At 42.3% G+C, this 17487-nt stretch overlaps 1 protein-coding gene across 1 annotated transcript in view; it reads left to right on the forward strand.

Annotated features, from left to right (window-relative positions):
* Positions 1-17487, forward strand: part of rnf217 (ring finger protein 217) — a 108218-nt gene that overhangs the window by 56862 nt on the left and 33869 nt on the right. Inside the window, exons 2-4 of the mRNA XM_059981494.1 lie at positions 1475-1708; positions 9760-9924; positions 15009-15210. Coding sequence (XP_059837477.1) covers positions 1475-1708; positions 9760-9924; positions 15009-15210 — 601 coding nt within the window. The remainder of the gene's footprint in view (positions 1-1474; positions 1709-9759; positions 9925-15008; positions 15211-17487) is intronic.

Consider the following 17487-nt stretch of genomic DNA (forward strand, 5'->3'; position numbering starts at 1 on the left):
TTCTGTGCTCCAGAATTTTAATAAAACTCTCAAATGATTTTAAATAAAGGAAGTATTTCTGATGTTTGACATTAAGATGTTGAGTGTTTTAACATATACATTCAGTATTCACTGCATTGATTCTGTATTTTTGCCTTCAAGGAAAAGAGAAACTGTTAATGACGAACACTGAACAAGAGAAGCAGTTTTTATCTTGTCCTCACAAAAGACATTATCATAGTTGCTTACAACACACAAAATGCTGCAGGAACTCAGTATGTCAGGTAGCATCTATGGAAATGAATAAAAAGTTGGTGTTTTGGGTCATGACACTTCAGGACTGGAAAGGAAGTTGGGGGAGGGGAGAAGGCAGAATCTGGGGGACAGGAAGGAGTATAAGCTGCTTCTTATTCTGTTCTTTCTCCTTCCTTTCCAGTCCTGATGAAGGGTCTTGGCCCGAAACTTCAACTGTGTATTCATTTCAATAATTGCTGTCTGACCCACTGAGTTAAGATCATAAGAGGTAGAAGCAGAGTTAGCCCATTGAGTCTGCCCAGCCATTCCAGCATGCCTGATCCCGGATCCCACACAACCCCAGACACCTCCCTTCTCGCCATAATATTTGATTGCTCTGACCAATCAGGAAACTTATCAATTTTCGCTTTAAATATACCCCTGGTCTTGGCCTCCACAGCTGTTTGTGGCAGAGCATTCCACAGATTCACTACTCTGGCTAAAAAAGCATTCCTGCTTACCTCTGTTGTAAAGGGTTGTCCTCAATTTTGAGGCTGTGCCCTCTAGTTCTGGGCACACCCACCATAGGAATCATCTTCTCCACATCCACCTTATCTAGTCCTTTCAACATTTGGAAGGTGTCAATGAGATCCCCCTGCATTCTTCTAAATTCCAGTGAGTACAAGCCCAAAGCTGCCAAATGCTCCTATATGTTAACCCCTTCATTTCCGGAATCATCCTCGTGAACCTCCTCTGGGCTCTCTCCAATGACAACACATCCTTTGAGAAATGGGGCCCAGAACTGTTGACAATATTCCAAGTGCGGCCTGACTAGTGTCTTGAGGACCCTGTCCACAAAGCAAATTTCCTCCAACATTTTGTGTGCATTGCACCAGGTTTACAACATCTGCAACACCTCTTCGGTTGATAATAATTTTTTAACGTTATTATCTTTTCTGTGATGAGGCATTCACACCTTAACCTGCTCATCTTTAGTTAATTCTAACAAGTGCTCAAAAAAGGTGTCAAGTCACAATTACCATTGATAGACTTACCAATGATGTACTTGGGCAGGTGTTTGAATTGAACTGGGTACAGTTGAACAGTTGCAGGTTTCATTCTACCTGCCTTTATTCAAGTTGTCAAACCTAACCACATATGTGCTATTGCAAAAAGAAAGCCATGTGAGTGGACTGCAGTTTTGACTCGTTATGTATGCTACGTACCTAACTTTTCCAAACCGTGTCTTCCATGAATGCAGGTACAGCTGGGAAGAGCAGAGATAAAATGCCCTATTACTGAGTGCAGCAAATATATGGATGAAAGCACTGTCATCTCCAATTTGCCTCGTGATGACATTGTCAAGTACAGTTACTTCCTAGAGCTGAGCAGGGTGGATTCCAGCACAAAGCCCTGTCCTCAATGCAAGCATTTTACAACTTATAGACGGAAGAGCAACATTCCAACCCCTACAAAGTCAGAGAGCAAGTTCAAAGTGAGTAGTGTTCTGTCAAATTCTCATAGCATTAATTTAGTGATTATGTGTAAATTCCTGCTGTGTGTGGTTAAAATACTTGAACGAAATATTACTTAGAACAGAATTGTCGTAAAGCGTGGCATGGGGAAGTGTACTGCATGCAATAAGAGTTTGAATTTATTGGGTTTTTTTTTCCTTCACATTTCTAAGTAAATTTATTATCAAAGTACATATATATTCAAGGAGGATGTGAGGGGTAAGTTTTTTACTCAGAGAGTGGTGGATGCCTGGAATACACTGCCTGGTGTGGTGGTAGAGGTAACTATGTTAGAGGCTTTCAAGAGATGTTTGGATAGGCACGTGGATGTGAGGAAGATGGAGGGATATGGACATGGTGTGGGTAGGAGGGTTTAGTGTTTGGGTGTTTTTGATTTGCTTTTCAGCTAGTTTGGCACAACATTGTTCCTGTGCTGTGCTGTTCTATGTCAGCATATACTACCCTGAGATTAATTTTCTTGTGGGTTTTCACAGTGTTACGAAATCCAGTAACTGGATCACTTACCAGCAAAGACAGAGAGGTCCGTTGAAGTCTGATGGTACTATTTTTAAAAGTATTTATTGATAAAGGGGCACAAAAATAAGATTAATGCAAACATACAGATAATATACGTCGTCAATGCTAAATCTAAAGCGCAGGTATGATCATAACCAATAAAACGTAACTCTATCATTGTCTAGGGGATAATGTAATGTCCGATGGAAATATAAAAGTCATTAGCTCGTTCAGGCTGCGGCGTTTTGGGTTTAAGAGAGGGAGGCGTTTAAACTTGCCCAAGTCTTTTACGATGCCAATCCGTTGAGTCAGGGGAGCAGGTTTCCCTGTTGTTAGCTAAGGAGCTGTTTTCCATGGTTTCCGATGACCGTCTGCTGTTACGAGGTCGCTTAACGTTTCTTCTGATGCGTCTGATGCGTCCCTACAGCCCCTCTTTTATTCTGACTCGCAGGGTTGTAGATATCAATCAGGTTGGGGGTGATGCAATCTCTCCCTCAACCAGCCCACTTTGCCCGAGGGCATTCAGGTAGCAGAGCATCTCAATCCACAAATCTGTCTCCAAGAGACAATGGTCATGTCCCGTAGCTTTACATCGCTATGGGGGTTGGGGGGGGGGAAACGTGACATCCTGCACGTCTCCCCCTCATGTCTTGGGCCCCCTTTTGATTCAACCCAACAGTGATCTGGCGATTCTCACAAAGGAGGGGGCCATGGACGTAACACCCCCTTTCGTCAGGGCGTTTTTTACCATCGGAAAAAAAACGAATTCATACAGAGTCTTACAGGGTGTTAGCATCTAACACAACACCAAAGTTTTTTTTTACAGAGTAATGCAGTTATACACTCAATTCAGCATCTAGACAGTTAACGATTAGTGTCACTTTCTTTAATATCTTAACATCTTGTACCGTACTAACGTCTTGTAGCATCAGACTTCAATTTAATAACCACCTATTTTTTCAGCAACAAAACTAAGGAGGTGTGCTCTTAGCTTACATGCATCTACAAAAGTTTATGTAAATACTAGTCTTTTGGTCGTTTTCAATCTGAACAGGCAGGCTTCCAAGGGGGCTGTCTTTATTATTCACAGGCTTTGTCGAAATCCCGAACAACCGGCTTAGCTATTTAAAAATGGCGTCCTCATTAACCGTCGCCTCTTTTCCGGGGAATTTGAGTAAGGTGGCGATAAACCCTCGCCCGCCTGTTCCATAGGAATTATTTTATCAACACCGTGTCCCAAACTTAGCCCATCTTCTGAGTTTCCACCCCCCTCTGTAATTTTACACAGCTGGCTAACCCTCTCGTCAGGCCCCTTCAGACTATGTGGTTTCAGTTCGACTTCCTTGCTCAAGCAGCATTTCAAATTCTGCCCTTTTACACCACACGCTGGAATAACAATAGCGTGGGCGGCCCAGTCATAGTCCGGCTTAAGCTGTAAGCGTTCTTCAAGGCTTAAAATTTCTTCATTCGATTTGGGAACTACAGATTTCCCGTTTCCTTCAATGATAATTCTTATCCCCCCATTCTTAAACTCTGCATTAACTTTGAACACACCTTCGAGCACAAACACCTGGGAACTCTCACTTCCCACTGTTACCAAGGTTAACCCTTTTTTCACTGAACCAAATCTATCTGACCCACAAGGACGGCCGCCCCGTTCCACTGAATCAAATACCTCAGACTTTTTCTGAGCTCCGTTACTAGGTTCAGTGCCACGTGCATCCCCATCTTGGACACACTCAAACGGGACATTGGCCTCTTCCAGGCTTTCAATACCTGTACCCTTTTCAAATTATAAGTTCTCCCGATCCTCCCAGGTACTCTCTGGGCAACTCCCTTCCGGAGTAAACTCAACCCCGCGGGCTGAAACAACCTCATCTGCCAACCCAGCAGACTTCTTCGAGGTAATGGCATCCTTTTCCTTTAGGACTGCCCTCATTTCATTATCGGGAACACCTTTAGAATTTTCAACTTCTTCAAACAGTTCTGCCAAACCAGACAGATCATCCTTGTCCAACTCTGGACCTCTTAACCACTCCAGCGGTTCCTCATCTTTATTTCCGACCTCTAGGACCTTTCCCCTCGCTAAGGGCAGATCTACCTCCGCTTCCTTACCCTCTTTTACTTTACTACTCTTCGTTTTACCACCCTCTAAACCCTCGTGGTACAAGGTCGGTAGAAACGTCTTGGCCAAATCGAAACTGGCCAGGTTTAAACTGCTCTTGTTCTCAACTGCATCTCTCGACAGGCTGCGAGTGACCGCACATGCGGGGTAGATCTTGGAATCTAGGGGCGGGGCCGCAACACTCACCGGTCGGCTGGCCATCGTCATGGCTGCCCAAACCTTACCACCTGCTAAATCCTTACTGAGAAGGACGTCCGCGTCCTTCCTCGGGAATTCTGATCGCACCCCTATTACAACTGGTCCAGATACCAGCTCACAATCCATAATGACTTTATGTAAGGACACCATTTCTGTCCCTTTTCTTATCCCCTTTACAGCTACCATTCTCGTCTTTTGACCAAACTCTAGTACCTTACTGCTGATCAACGACAGCTCAGCCCCCGTGTCTCTCCAGATCCATATGGGAACTGGTGTGTCTCCCTCCCTCACAGACACGGTTCCGTTTGCCAGACAAGTCTCCAACCCTTCTCGTACTCTGCCTACCCGGGACTCTCTTGTCGATCTACTGATTACCACGGCACATCCGAAAGGGACTGCTGCTTTCCCCTTTCCTGTTTCTTTCCTCGGAGCAAAGCACCGCAATGCAATATGTCCCACTTTTCCACAATTGAAACAGGTCAAGCCCGGAAATCTCTGGCCGTCTGGCCTTTCCCACTCGACCTTACCACTAGCTCCCGGCGGGACCTCTGCCTCAGCCGGCGGACTTTCTCAATCGTTCCCACGGTCTCTCTGGGTACTTCTATTCGAGGGAAACTTTGTCTTGTGGGTTAGGGCATATTCATCTGCGAACCTAGCAAATTCTGAGATGGACTTATCCGGCTTCTCATTCAGATATGTCCGGATATCCTCCGAAACACACCCTTTAAATTCCTCAGTCAGAATTAACTCCCTGAGACACCCATAATCTTCTCCCACTCTCTCTGCGGTGCACCACCGGTCCAAGAGCACACCCTTCTCATAGGCAAACTCGGTATGCGTCTGATTCCACCCTTTCTTTAAACTTCTAAACTTTTGTCTATAACCCTCAGGTACTAGCTCATAACCCCAGAGAATGGCCGCCTTTACTTTGTCATAACTCTCCTCCCCTCCCTCCTCTATGGCCAACGCCGTATATGCCTGCTGTGCCTTCCCCTTTAACATACTTTGTAACAGCTCAACCCACTGACCTCTGGGCCCCTTCTGATTCATGGCCACCTTTTCAAAAAGCAAGAAATAACTATCCACATCCGTCTCCTCGAACGGAGGTACTAGCCCAGGCATGGGCAAACTACGGCCACCCCTGTACTAGCCTCAACTCTCGACTAACATTGAACCGCTCCTCTCGGTCTGACCCCAGAGCTCATAGCTCCTGCCGTAACTTCTCCATCTCCAAGTCATGTTTCCTCTGTTTCTCTTTTTCCTCTGCCTCCTGCTGTTTTAACCTCATTTCATGCTCTCTCTCTCTCTCTCTCTCCCTCCTCCTCCTCATCCTCATCCTCCTCCTCCTCCTCCTTCTTCTTCTTTAATTTCTCCAACTCTAACTGAGCCGTCCCACTAGCGGGTGCCTCTTCAGGGATATTTTCCAATACCTCAGCTGTAAACACATTCTTCCCAATATAATACTGAGTTATTGCCCTTCGCACCTCCCGCTTTTTCATTGACAACCTCACCCCTGCGAGGTTTAACTCCTTCACCAATTTTATCAAGTCCGATTTGGAGGCCACCTCCAGCGCCTCCAGAGTCGGGTTTTCTTTAAATTCACCCACGTCCATCTTTGCTGGTTTCCCGTCTGGCTACCCGCGTAACCAGATCCAAGTTTTGGACCTACAAGCCCGATTCACTGGCCCTCCAATTTGGTGTCAAATCCCGAGACGAGAACCCCAACTATTACGAAATCCCGTAACTGGATCACTTACCAGCAAAGATAGAGAGGTCTGTTGAAGTCTGATTATACTTTTTTAAAAGTATTTATTGATAAAGGGGCACAAAAATAAGATTAATGCAAACATACAGATAATATATGTCGTCAATACTAAATCTAAAGCGCAGGTATGATCATAACCAATAAAACGTAACTCTATCGTTGTCTAAGGGATAATGTAATGTCCGATGGAAATATAAAAGTCATTAGCTCGTTCAGGCTGCAGCGTTTTGGGTTTAAGAGAGGGAGGCGTTTAAACTTGCCCAAGTCTTTTACGATGCCAATCCGTTGAGTCAGGGGAGCGGGTTTCCCCATTGTTAGCTAAAGAGCCGTTTTCTGTGGTTTCAGCCACCAATTCCAGCCACGGAATTGAACGCACGTGGCTTGGTTTCCGATGACCGTCTGCTGTTACGTGGTCGCTTAACGTTTCTTCTGATGCGTCTGAGGGGTTGTCCCTACAGCCCCTCTTTTATTCTGACTCGCAGGGTCGTAGATGTCAATCAGGTTGGGGGTGATGCAATCTCTCCCTCAACCAGCTCACTTTGCCCGAGGGCATTCACGTAACAGAGCATCTCAATCCACAAATCTGTCTCCAAGGGAGAAACGTGACATCCTGCATGTCTCCCCCGTATCCCCTTGTGTCTTGGGCCCCTTTTTGACTCAACCCAACAGTGATCTGGCGATTCTCACAAAGGAGGGGGCCACGGACATAACAACAGTAAGTAAAAAGAAATGGTAGAATCATTGGAAAAAAAGAGCAAATAACAAAGATTGACAATAACCAATGTGCAAAAGACAACAAACTGTGGAAATACAGAAAGAGAAAGAAATAGGAATTTGATCAATGTGCTTGAGACATTTTGTAATGATCCTAATGTGCCTCTTGGGTCAATGAAGCAATAGCAATGCAGTGATGTTGTTTATAGACAGATTTTGTTCTAGGGCAGGCAGGCAATTTGCCTCACCCAGGCAATTTGTTTATTTGAGGGAATAAAGAAGACAACATTGCAGAGGATGGCCTGAGCCATTTCATGAGTGCAACGTGGACAGAAGGACTATTTTAAAGTAGCATTTGAGCTACTTGGGTATGTGACTCTTGACTGAGTGCCACATGTTACCAGTTTAAACAGGATTGCAAGTTTATCTATAGCTAAATCAGCAGCGCGAATCTGAGTGTCTTCAGCACTCAGCTGTCCGTTGCCCTCCTCCTTGATAGTGAAGTTTGGATACAGGAGGCAATGGTATTTTGGATAGTATCCAGGACATCTTCAAAAAGTGATGCCTCGAAAAGGCGGCATCCATCATTAAGGACCCACATCACTAAGTCGTGCCTTGTTTTCATTACTACCATTAAGGGAGGAGATACTGAAGCCTGATGGCAATCGTTCAATGATTCAGGATCAGTTTCTTCCCCTCTGCCATCTGATTTCTGAATGACCATTGAACCCACCTCGTTACTTTTTTATTTCTGTTTTTGCACCATAGATTTCCAACTCTGAGTTTATGTGCTACTGATAAGCAGTCGTTGTCTTACACTTGATCATCACACTTATGTACAGTAAAAATTACCATGTAGCATTAATATAATGAAAATATAATATGTGCTAGGTAACAAAAACAACACAGTAGCCTGGTGAGAGTACCTGAATCAGCTGTTAAACAGCAATAAACAACGGCAAGCTTTCAGCTTCGCCTACAAGGTCATGTTTTGATTAAAAGTTTACAGTACACTGTATTTGTATTTTGTTGTTTTTAGATTTATGTAAGGTATATGAACAACTAGCATTGTAGACTTGTTCTGTTGTTAGATGTTCACCAACAATTATCTTGGCAAACCCATCAATTAATTTCTCTGCTGCTTTGTGATCAGCAGAAGCTTTAATAATTTAAAGTCCTGCCTTTTCTTAAATTTCTGCAACCAGCCTGCTGAATATTCACAAGTAGCTTCAATTTTCCATTCATTGTGATAGATCTTTGCTTGTTTCATGATCAGCATACTGTTAAGCAGAATATGTTCACTCCGACGCTGACAAATCCACTCTTTCAATACGCAATCAAGATCTTCATTTTTGCTTTACGCAGTGTTTTTTTTTCTTTCATTAACTTCTGTTCATTACGTATGGGAGGTCACAGGACCGTCTGGGGTGCATAAAGACTTGTACATCACCTGGGAACCTTCCTGGCGTCCTGTGGAATTTTCCGTTTGTGACGTCATGTCAGTGCTCAAAAAAACTTTTAGATTTCGGAGGTTTTTCCAGATTAGAAGTGCTCAAACTGTATTACGGTAGATGGTATGCTGTTCGTAACTGGTCAGTGGTAAATTAACAGATAGGAACCCCTTCCTGTTCTAGATTTCAAGGCCATTGAAGTATACCTACTTACGATGCTTTTTTTATATTTTTTTATATTTGGAAATATAGCAAAACTGTAAAAATTGAACAGTCCTTCACACTGTTTCATATGAAAAGGAAAAACAAATAGCAATATCAGAGGAAGGAATCAAAATTGGGTTTTGTGCTGGCTGGGCCACCCCACTGTGGTGATAGGTCCATATCTCTCTCTCTACTAGGTTGTACATCACCATAACTGCTTGCTTGCTGAAACAAAGCCTGAAGTGATGCTGCTTCTAGAATCACTTACTCAACTGACTCACCTATTCCCAGTTTCTTGTTTCCTTCATTTACCTTTATAACCATTTTTTCAGCTGCTGACAGATCGCTCAGCCCTCAACTCCACAAGTGCATTTCACGGACTGCCTGTGCCAACTTTCTACCGTTGACTTTATACTGATGTTCACCCATTCTCCTCCCCTTCCTGCCGCCTCATTCTGAAATCTTAGTGTTTGGAAGCAAGCTCCCAGTGTCACCCTTTAAGACAGCTTTAATATTGCTGACAAATGCTCCCTCCGTACATGGGTGGCACAGTAGTGTAATGACTTGCACAACCCAGTGACCTGGGTTCAGTTCCCATTCACACTTGACCACCTGGGTTTCCTCCAGGTGCTCCATTTTCCACCCACAGCCCAAAGACATAACAGTTGGTAAGTTAATTGTAAATTGCCCCATGATTAAGCTAGAACTAAATTGAGGGATTGTTGGGCAGCACAGCTTGAAGGGCCAGAATGACCTATTCCCCGCTGTATCTCAATTTTAAAAAAAGTAGTTTTCCCTGTTCTAATAAGAACATTGCCAAAGAAAACATCACATGTTTATATGGTGCTGACCACATAGTCCCTTCCTGTAGACTTCGTCAAGGCAGATTTAGTCGCAGGCTGCTGGGAGCACGATATTTTTAACTGAGCAGATGCATGTTTATCTAAAGTGTTCTACTTTTAGATCTGGCTCTTCTTTTGCAGACTTCTGAAGAATTTCCCTTCCCCTTCATTCCCCTAATGCACTAATTTTATTTTTTCCCGTTCTTTGATTCTACAGATTCAGTGTTCCGTGTGCCAATTTGTTTGGTGCTTTAAGTGTCACTCTCCTTGGCATGAAGGTTTAAACTGCAAAGAATACAGAAAAGGTGATAAGCTGTTACGCCACTGGGCCAGTGAGATTGAGCATGGACAAAGAAATGCTCAGAAATGCCCAAAGTGCAAGGTGGGTTCAGACATGTTTAATCATTCACGCTTTCTAACTTCAGCACGGAGAACAGGTGTATTTTCATCTCGCATATTGCTCTTTAATGGAGCCTTCCATAATCTGTGCTGTGCTTCTTACAAGATACATTTTATTGTCAAGGTATGCATGTATGATACAATTCTGATATTTACTTCTCCAGATAGCCATGAAACACAGAAAGATCATGGGGGTTGTTGAAAGAAAAGACCAACCCTGCACCCCCCCCCCCCCGCACGAAAACGAAAAAAAGAAACTAAACTCACAAAGCCAAACTCCCCAACCCCTCCGTCGCACAGAAAACTGACAGATCACCCACAGGGAAAAACAACAGCTAGAATATGAAACGCTAGGCCCCCCGTGCCCTCCCTCGCACAACAACTAACAGATTGCCCACCCGAGAAACAGCAGTTAGAACATCAAAAACACAAACCCCCAACAAAAACCTCCCTCACAAAAAAATCAAGCCCCAACCCCCTCCCTTGCAGAGAAAAGAATAGTGACAATAGCATCAAACCCCAAACCCCCTCTCTCTCACACAAAAAATTAACAGGTCACCCACGCAACAAGGCATCAACAAGGATATCAGACCCCTAATCCACAACTCCTCCCTCACACAAAGCATTGAAACTGCAGATTGCTACAGTAGACTGAGGTCTGGGATCCATTTAATGGTGTCAGGAGTTGCTACATGTAGATCACTAAACCCTATGGATAGGTGGTTCACATAGCAAGATCAGCTGTTTGAGTTTAATATTTACAATTGCACATGGGGGCATTTTTGTTCTCTTACGGGGAACTACATCTTGCTGTTGTTATGTGCATACATTCAAGTTTAATTACATGTCAAATGTCAAGTTAAAATACCACACATTTTAATTTCACTCCCCAATCCCATTTCAGCATGTTAGCCCATGGCCTCGTCTACTGCCACGATGAGGTCATCTCAGGTTGAGAAGCAACATCTGTAAGACCTTCAACCTGATGACATGACAGGCATTTCTCTAACCACTGGTAGTTTATCCCCCTCCCCGGTCTCCTATTTTCCATTCCCCATTCTGGCTCTCTTACCCTTTCACTTCTCAACACCAGCCTCCTCCCCCTTCCCTTTCTCCCATGGTCCACTCTCCTCTCCTATGAGATTCCTGCTTCTTCTTCAGCCCTTTATCTTTTCCAGCTAACACTTCTCAACTTGTACTCCTTTTCCTCCCCCACCACCTTTTTCTGTCTTCTGATGAAGGTTCCTCTCCATAGATGCTGCATGTTCTGCATCTTTGTGCGTGTCACCCTGGATTTCAGCATCTGCAGAATCTCTTGCGTTTATCAAATGTCAGGAACTCTTTTGCTGCAGTACCAGGGTTTGAAACACAAGAAATTTGTCAAATGCTGTAAACCTTGAGCAACGCATACAAAATGATGGAGGAACTCAGCAAGCCAGACAGCATCTTTGGGTGGGAATAAACAGATAATGTTTTGGACTAAGATCCTTCATCAGAACTTGAAAGGAAGGAGGCATATGCCAGAATAAGAAGGTGCTTTCTGGTCCTGATGAAGGGTCTTCAAAGTTAGAAGTAAACTTATTGCCAAAGTACAATTACGTCACTGTATACAACCGTGTGATTTATTTTGTGGGCATACTCAATAAATTCAATAATCATAACGAAGGACTGTTCCAATAGAGTGGGCTACCAGTGTACAAAAGACAACAAACTGCAAATACGAAAAAAAAGTAATAAATACCAATAAATATCAAGAACATGAGCTGAAGAGTCCTTGAAGCAGTCCATAGGTTGGGTGATGGGATGAGTGAAATTATCCCTTCTGGTTCAAGAGCCTATTGGTTGAGGGGTGATAATTATTCCTGAACCTGGTGGAGTACAACCTGAGATTCCTGTATCTTCTTCCTGATGGCAGCAGTGAGAAGAGAGCATGACCTGAGTGGTAGTGGTCCCTGATGATGGATGCTGCTTTCCTGAAACAACAGTCCATGCGGATGTGCTCAGTGGTTAGGAGGGTTTTACCCGTGATGGACTGGACTGTATACCCCTACTTTTAGAAGGATTTTCATTCTAGGGCGTTGGTGCTTCCATACCAGGCTGTGATGCAGCCAGTCTATAAACTCTCCACCACATATCTTTAGAAATCTTTCGAAGTCTTAGACAGCATGTCAAATCTTCACAAACTCCTAAGGAGGTAGAGGGACTGATGTGCTTTCTTCGTAATTGCACTTACTTGCTGGGTTCTGGGCATGTCCTCTGAATTGATAATGAATTTAATGTTGCTGATTCTCTCCACCTCTGACCTCCCAATGAAGACCTGGCTCATGACCTCCTGAAGTCAGTCATCAGCTCCCTGGTCTTGCTGGCACTGAGTGAGAGGTGGCACCACTCAGCCAGATTTTCAATCTCCTCCAATATGCTGCTTTGCCATTGCCTTTGATTCATCCTGTGACAGTGGCGTCATCAGGAAATCTGAATGTGGCATTGGAGCTCTGCTTGGCCACACAGTCATAACTGTAAAGTGAGTAGAGCAGGGGCCTAAGCACACAGCCTTGTGGTGTACCTTTGTTGATAGAGATTGTGAAGGAGATGTTGTTGCCAATCCAAACTGACTGGGGTCTGCAAGTGAGGAAATTGAGGATCCATTTCTACAAGCAGGTACTGAGGCCAAGGTTCTGAAGCTTATTGATTAGTTTTGAGGGGATGCCAGGCTGTAGTTGATAAGGAGCATCCTGATATATGAATATTTGCTGTCCAGATGCTCCATGGTTGAACGAAGAACCAAAGAGACGGCATCTGCTGTGGACCTGGTTAGGCAAGTTGCTATGTTTCATCACCAGCCTCTCAAAGCACTTCTTCACAGCGGGTGTAAGTGCTTCTGAATGAAAGTCATTGAGGCAAGTTACCATGTTATTCTTTGGCACTGGTATAATTGAAGCCTGTTGATGCTGGTGGATACCTCAGACTGCTGAAGCAAAAAGTTAAAGACCTCAGTGAACACTCCAGGCAGTTGATCAGAACAGATCTTTAGTACTTGGCCAGATATTCCATCTGAGCTGCAAGCTTTCTGTAGGTTCACACTCCTGAAGGATGCTCGCATCTGCCCTCAGAGGCTGAAATCACAGTGTCATCAGGGGATGTGGGAGTTTGTGATGGTTGCTCCATGTTTTGCCAGTAATAATGGTCATAGAAGGCATTGAACTCATCTGGAAGTGAAGCCCTGCTGTCCCCTACGTCGCTTGTTTTAACTTCAGGTCGTCAATTTCATCCTCCAGCGGTTGCGCACTTAGAAGGGGGTCTCATTTCTTTGTGTTTCACCCTGGCTTGGAGTGGGCTCCTCCTGCCTTGTTTCCATCCATAGCGATGTACCTTTATCCACATCAAGGTGCTTGCATGAGAGTTAAGTTCGCCAAGTCCTTAGAAGTCATGAAATCTGTAGTTCATTAAGTCAATTTAAAAGTACATCGCTTAAAGGGAAATTGCGTGCTACAGATGGCAGCAAGAGTAATTCACATGTGGTCTGTTTAGAAGTATTGTATGTAGCCTGAAGAACGTCACCGTGGTTCACTTGTGCCACGTTATTCACATCTTCTTCTTGGCCTGAGATGTTGACTGTTTATTCCCTTCCATAGCCATTGCCTGACTTCCTGAGTTCCTCCAGCATTTTGTCTGTGTGTGTCGCTCAAGTATCGACCTCTTATTTCATTGTGGGCTGCAATTCCTTCCAATAAGTTGTCAGTGAATGACTCTGTGATCTAAGGCTTTTTATAGTAGACCAGTGGAGCCAGGAGAATTGCCATCTGCAATAGAAAGAAGCTTGAATGTAATCATCAATTGGCAACAGATGATTGGCTGTACAGTTCGTTAATGTTCTGCTCATTATAAAAGTAATGGCAGATCAATATGCACAAAGACAGGGAGCACTTAATCGGGACCAATTTTAATGCTTCAGTCATAACTTAGTTAATCTCAAATGGTCATCAGTGATTCGTGTGTATCATTGTTTGCCCACATCAAGCACCAATGCTGCTGGATTAACTAATAAATGTGCAGTAGCTTGCATAGTGTTTGCTTCACTCCTCCATGTAGTATCAACTGGTTGCTATATGACAAGGGACAGTGATATCTTGGTCAGTCAGTTTTTTTGTTGTAATGACAAAATCCTGTGTTACCAGTTCAAAAGATAGTGGATTTTTTTTCTTTTCGTAAATTGTGTTTGGCTCAGATGATATTTTTTGGTACCGGTTAAAACTAGTTTGGGTCCAAAATTGTACTTGTTCCCAGAATGAATCAATCGCCATTCAGAGTTTACACCAATTGTGTTTGTCTACAGGATTTTATAGAGCTTATAAAATAAAGTTAGTTAAGCAGGAATTGAGAACTGTTAACCGGTGTAGTATAAAATAATTTTATACTATAAAATAAATTATTTTAAATAAACACTCACTTTGATTAAAAGTGCAAATGTTTTTGAATTTATTTTCATCCACATTAGTAAAATGCTCCTTATTAGTATCCTTAGTTAGATTAATAATTTTGGTTAAATTAAAACATTTATAAGAAGATATTTTATAAAGCTTTCCAATTGTAATGGGTCACAGGAGATTTAGTTTTCCCTCCTGGTGATTAAATAATTAAAATGATCTAAATGAGTGCTTTATTTGTAGATATGAAATTCAGTAGAAGGTGCCCCACCACATCTATTCATTTTAATGAACTCACCAAACTGGAGAAGAACATGATTAAATGCTGTGTATTTACAGCCTTAAAATTTTCAAATTCAAGTTTATTGTCATGGGCATGCATATGTGTGATAAAAATGCCATGAAAATTAGGTTTCAGCGGCAATAGCACAGTATATCGCAAACATGAATTATATTAACATAAATTATAAATAACTTGCGCAACAAAATAAACAAAAATAATTCTCTGAAATATACTTTTAAAAATATGGAGTCTGTGATTTATTTTATGTTTACTATTTAAAAAATAAAACTCTTGAGTTATACCTCTGCTAAAATTCTTTATTTTTAAAATAACATACTTTTTTTCCCCTTACAATTCAAGATTCATATCCAGAGGACAGAAGGCTGCGATCACATGAATTGTTCACAATGCAACACTAACTTTTGCTACCGCTGTGGGGAGACGTACCGGCACTTTCGATTCTTTGGTGACCATACTTCCAATTTAAGCATTTTTGGATGTAAATATCGCTACCTCCCTAACAGACCACATTTACGAAGATTAGTCCGTGGTTCTGTCTGTGGTAAGCAAAGCATTTCAATATGCAGATTATGTTGGGAAATAGAGAAATATTTTCATTGTGCCGTTTTTAAAGAAGGTTTTATTTTATTTAGAGATACAGATCACCATCACCATCAGAGTGTCATGATTCCTTACATAAACAAAATTTTAAGGGAAATTTTGAAAAAAAAAATAGGTTAGGTACATTTTCTGATTCCTAAGTCTTTACTGGTGCTCCCACAGATCGTGCAGTTGGCAAGGATGTAAAGCATTGATAGAAACAATCAAAGAATAAATATAAAATTGGGGACAAACCTGTCTGTCAGTTCTTGGACCTCACCATTTTCCTGCAGCATGGTTCTGACTTCCAGTACCCTGCCAATGAGGCCCCAGATATCCCAGGGCGGTAGAGATATGGCTCTTTGCATCGATCTTCTGATTTTTGTGTCTACGAAATGGATGACCTCAAGGAAAGTGGCCGGTAAGGTTGCCCAATAGTGTTGCCTCTCAAGCAAGATTACATTTCTGTTGCCAGAAAATGGTATATATTTGCAAGAAGAGTCTTCAGATGAGTATGCGAAGAAAGCCTTAAAGAAATATTAACCACTTTGTGATCTGAACAAATTGATATTGAAATGCAAAGAGCAAGGTTACCAAACCTTTAGATTAGTTACTGTTTTTGAATGTAGTGTGTTTGTTCTCCCACCCTCCCAGCTGAACTGTGACCTTCATCGAGCAAACGTTGATGTCAGGAAGAAAGTGAAAAAAGACTGGGCAACACAATCTAGTTATCTCAGGTTCTTTTTGAATATGGTCTTAAATTCAAAAATTATTGTGTACAAGTTAAAGGTGGCACCTCATTACTTCACAATATATCGACTAAATTTTGCTGCCATGCACATTCAAACCTAATCTCTTGATAAAGGAAGATAAATAATACAAGATTTATTTGTGGCGTAACTTAATATAAAACATTGCCATTAATATTTGATTATTGCTTCATGGCCTAGCACAATTAATTTTAAACTATGTGTAAACAGAACAAGGTGCACACTGTAATTAAACGCCTGGTTCTAATCTTGATTTCAGTATTGGATTACTTGAAATCAGGTTTTTGAAATTCTGCGGACTTGAGTTACAAGTTATTAATATTTATGAATTTCTTTTTGCTTGTTCTATTTCTGATTAGTTGCGCAGTTCAGTAATTAGTTAGACCTGAAAGTGTAACCTGTGTCAAGTTTTAGTTGCTTACTGCCAATTTACATCGCTGGCGATTAAGGCAGCAATGAAGCTCTTCCATCTCCGGTGGTTCTGAGGGCTTCCTTCTTCATGTCAGTAGCTTCCTCTCGGTTTTCACTATGACAGTCATACAAGTCCCGGTTGTTTTATATTAACCCTGGGTGGAGTCTCAGGAAGACTATCACACTCAGATGTAGACGGTTTGTTCATTGCTGTTCCCTTAACAATTTTGTTTTACCAGTGAGGGTTGTTAGCCCTGAGCTGTACTCCTGGAGGTATGGTGGTCCACTCTTATACTAGCCTCTACTCTTTGACCTGTTTGGCTTAGGTGACCCTACCAAGATGCAAAGCATAAAACCCTGACTCCAGCCAACAAAGCTCTCTGGGTCGTTGAAGCACTGAAGCTTCCAAGGTTATGGTCCTCTTGTTTGTAATTTCCATTATATATCATCAACCCACCAATTTTGCTTTGATTTTATTTGCACATGTTCACGATAGTCAGGAGTTGGATCAATATAATAAGTTGATTTATGACATTTACTGACCTCATAGGCAAATGCATCAATGAATCAGCAGAACTGCAGCACATCCCAGTGAATATTGGATGTTAGAAACATGATTTTCTTATTTAATCATTTTCTCATTACTTTTGGCACATTTGCACATAAGGTTGAAGAGTACAGAGAAAATTTACAAGGATATTGCTGGGCCTAGAAGACCTGAGTTATAAGGAAAGATTGAATAGGTTAAGATTTTATTCCTTATAATGTAGATGATTGAGAGGAAATTTGACAGAGGTATAAAAAAATTTAGAGTGGTAAAGATAAATACAAGCTGGCTTTTTCCTCTGAGGTTGGGTGGGACTTCAATCAGAGGTCATGGGTTAACAGCGAAAGGTGAAAAGTTTAAGGGGAAACTTCTTTGCTCAGAGGGTCACGAGAGCGTGGAACGAGCTGCCAGTGCAAGTGGTACATGCGAGCTCGATGTCATTTAAGTGAAGTTTAGATAGGTGCATGGTTTGTAGGGGTTTGGAGGGCTGTAGTTCCAGTGAAGGTCGATG

Source organism: Hypanus sabinus, chromosome 10, assembly GCF_030144855.1.
Source record: "Hypanus sabinus isolate sHypSab1 chromosome 10, sHypSab1.hap1, whole genome shotgun sequence".
NCBI classification, from domain to species: domain Eukaryota; kingdom Metazoa; phylum Chordata; class Chondrichthyes; order Myliobatiformes; family Dasyatidae; genus Hypanus; species Hypanus sabinus.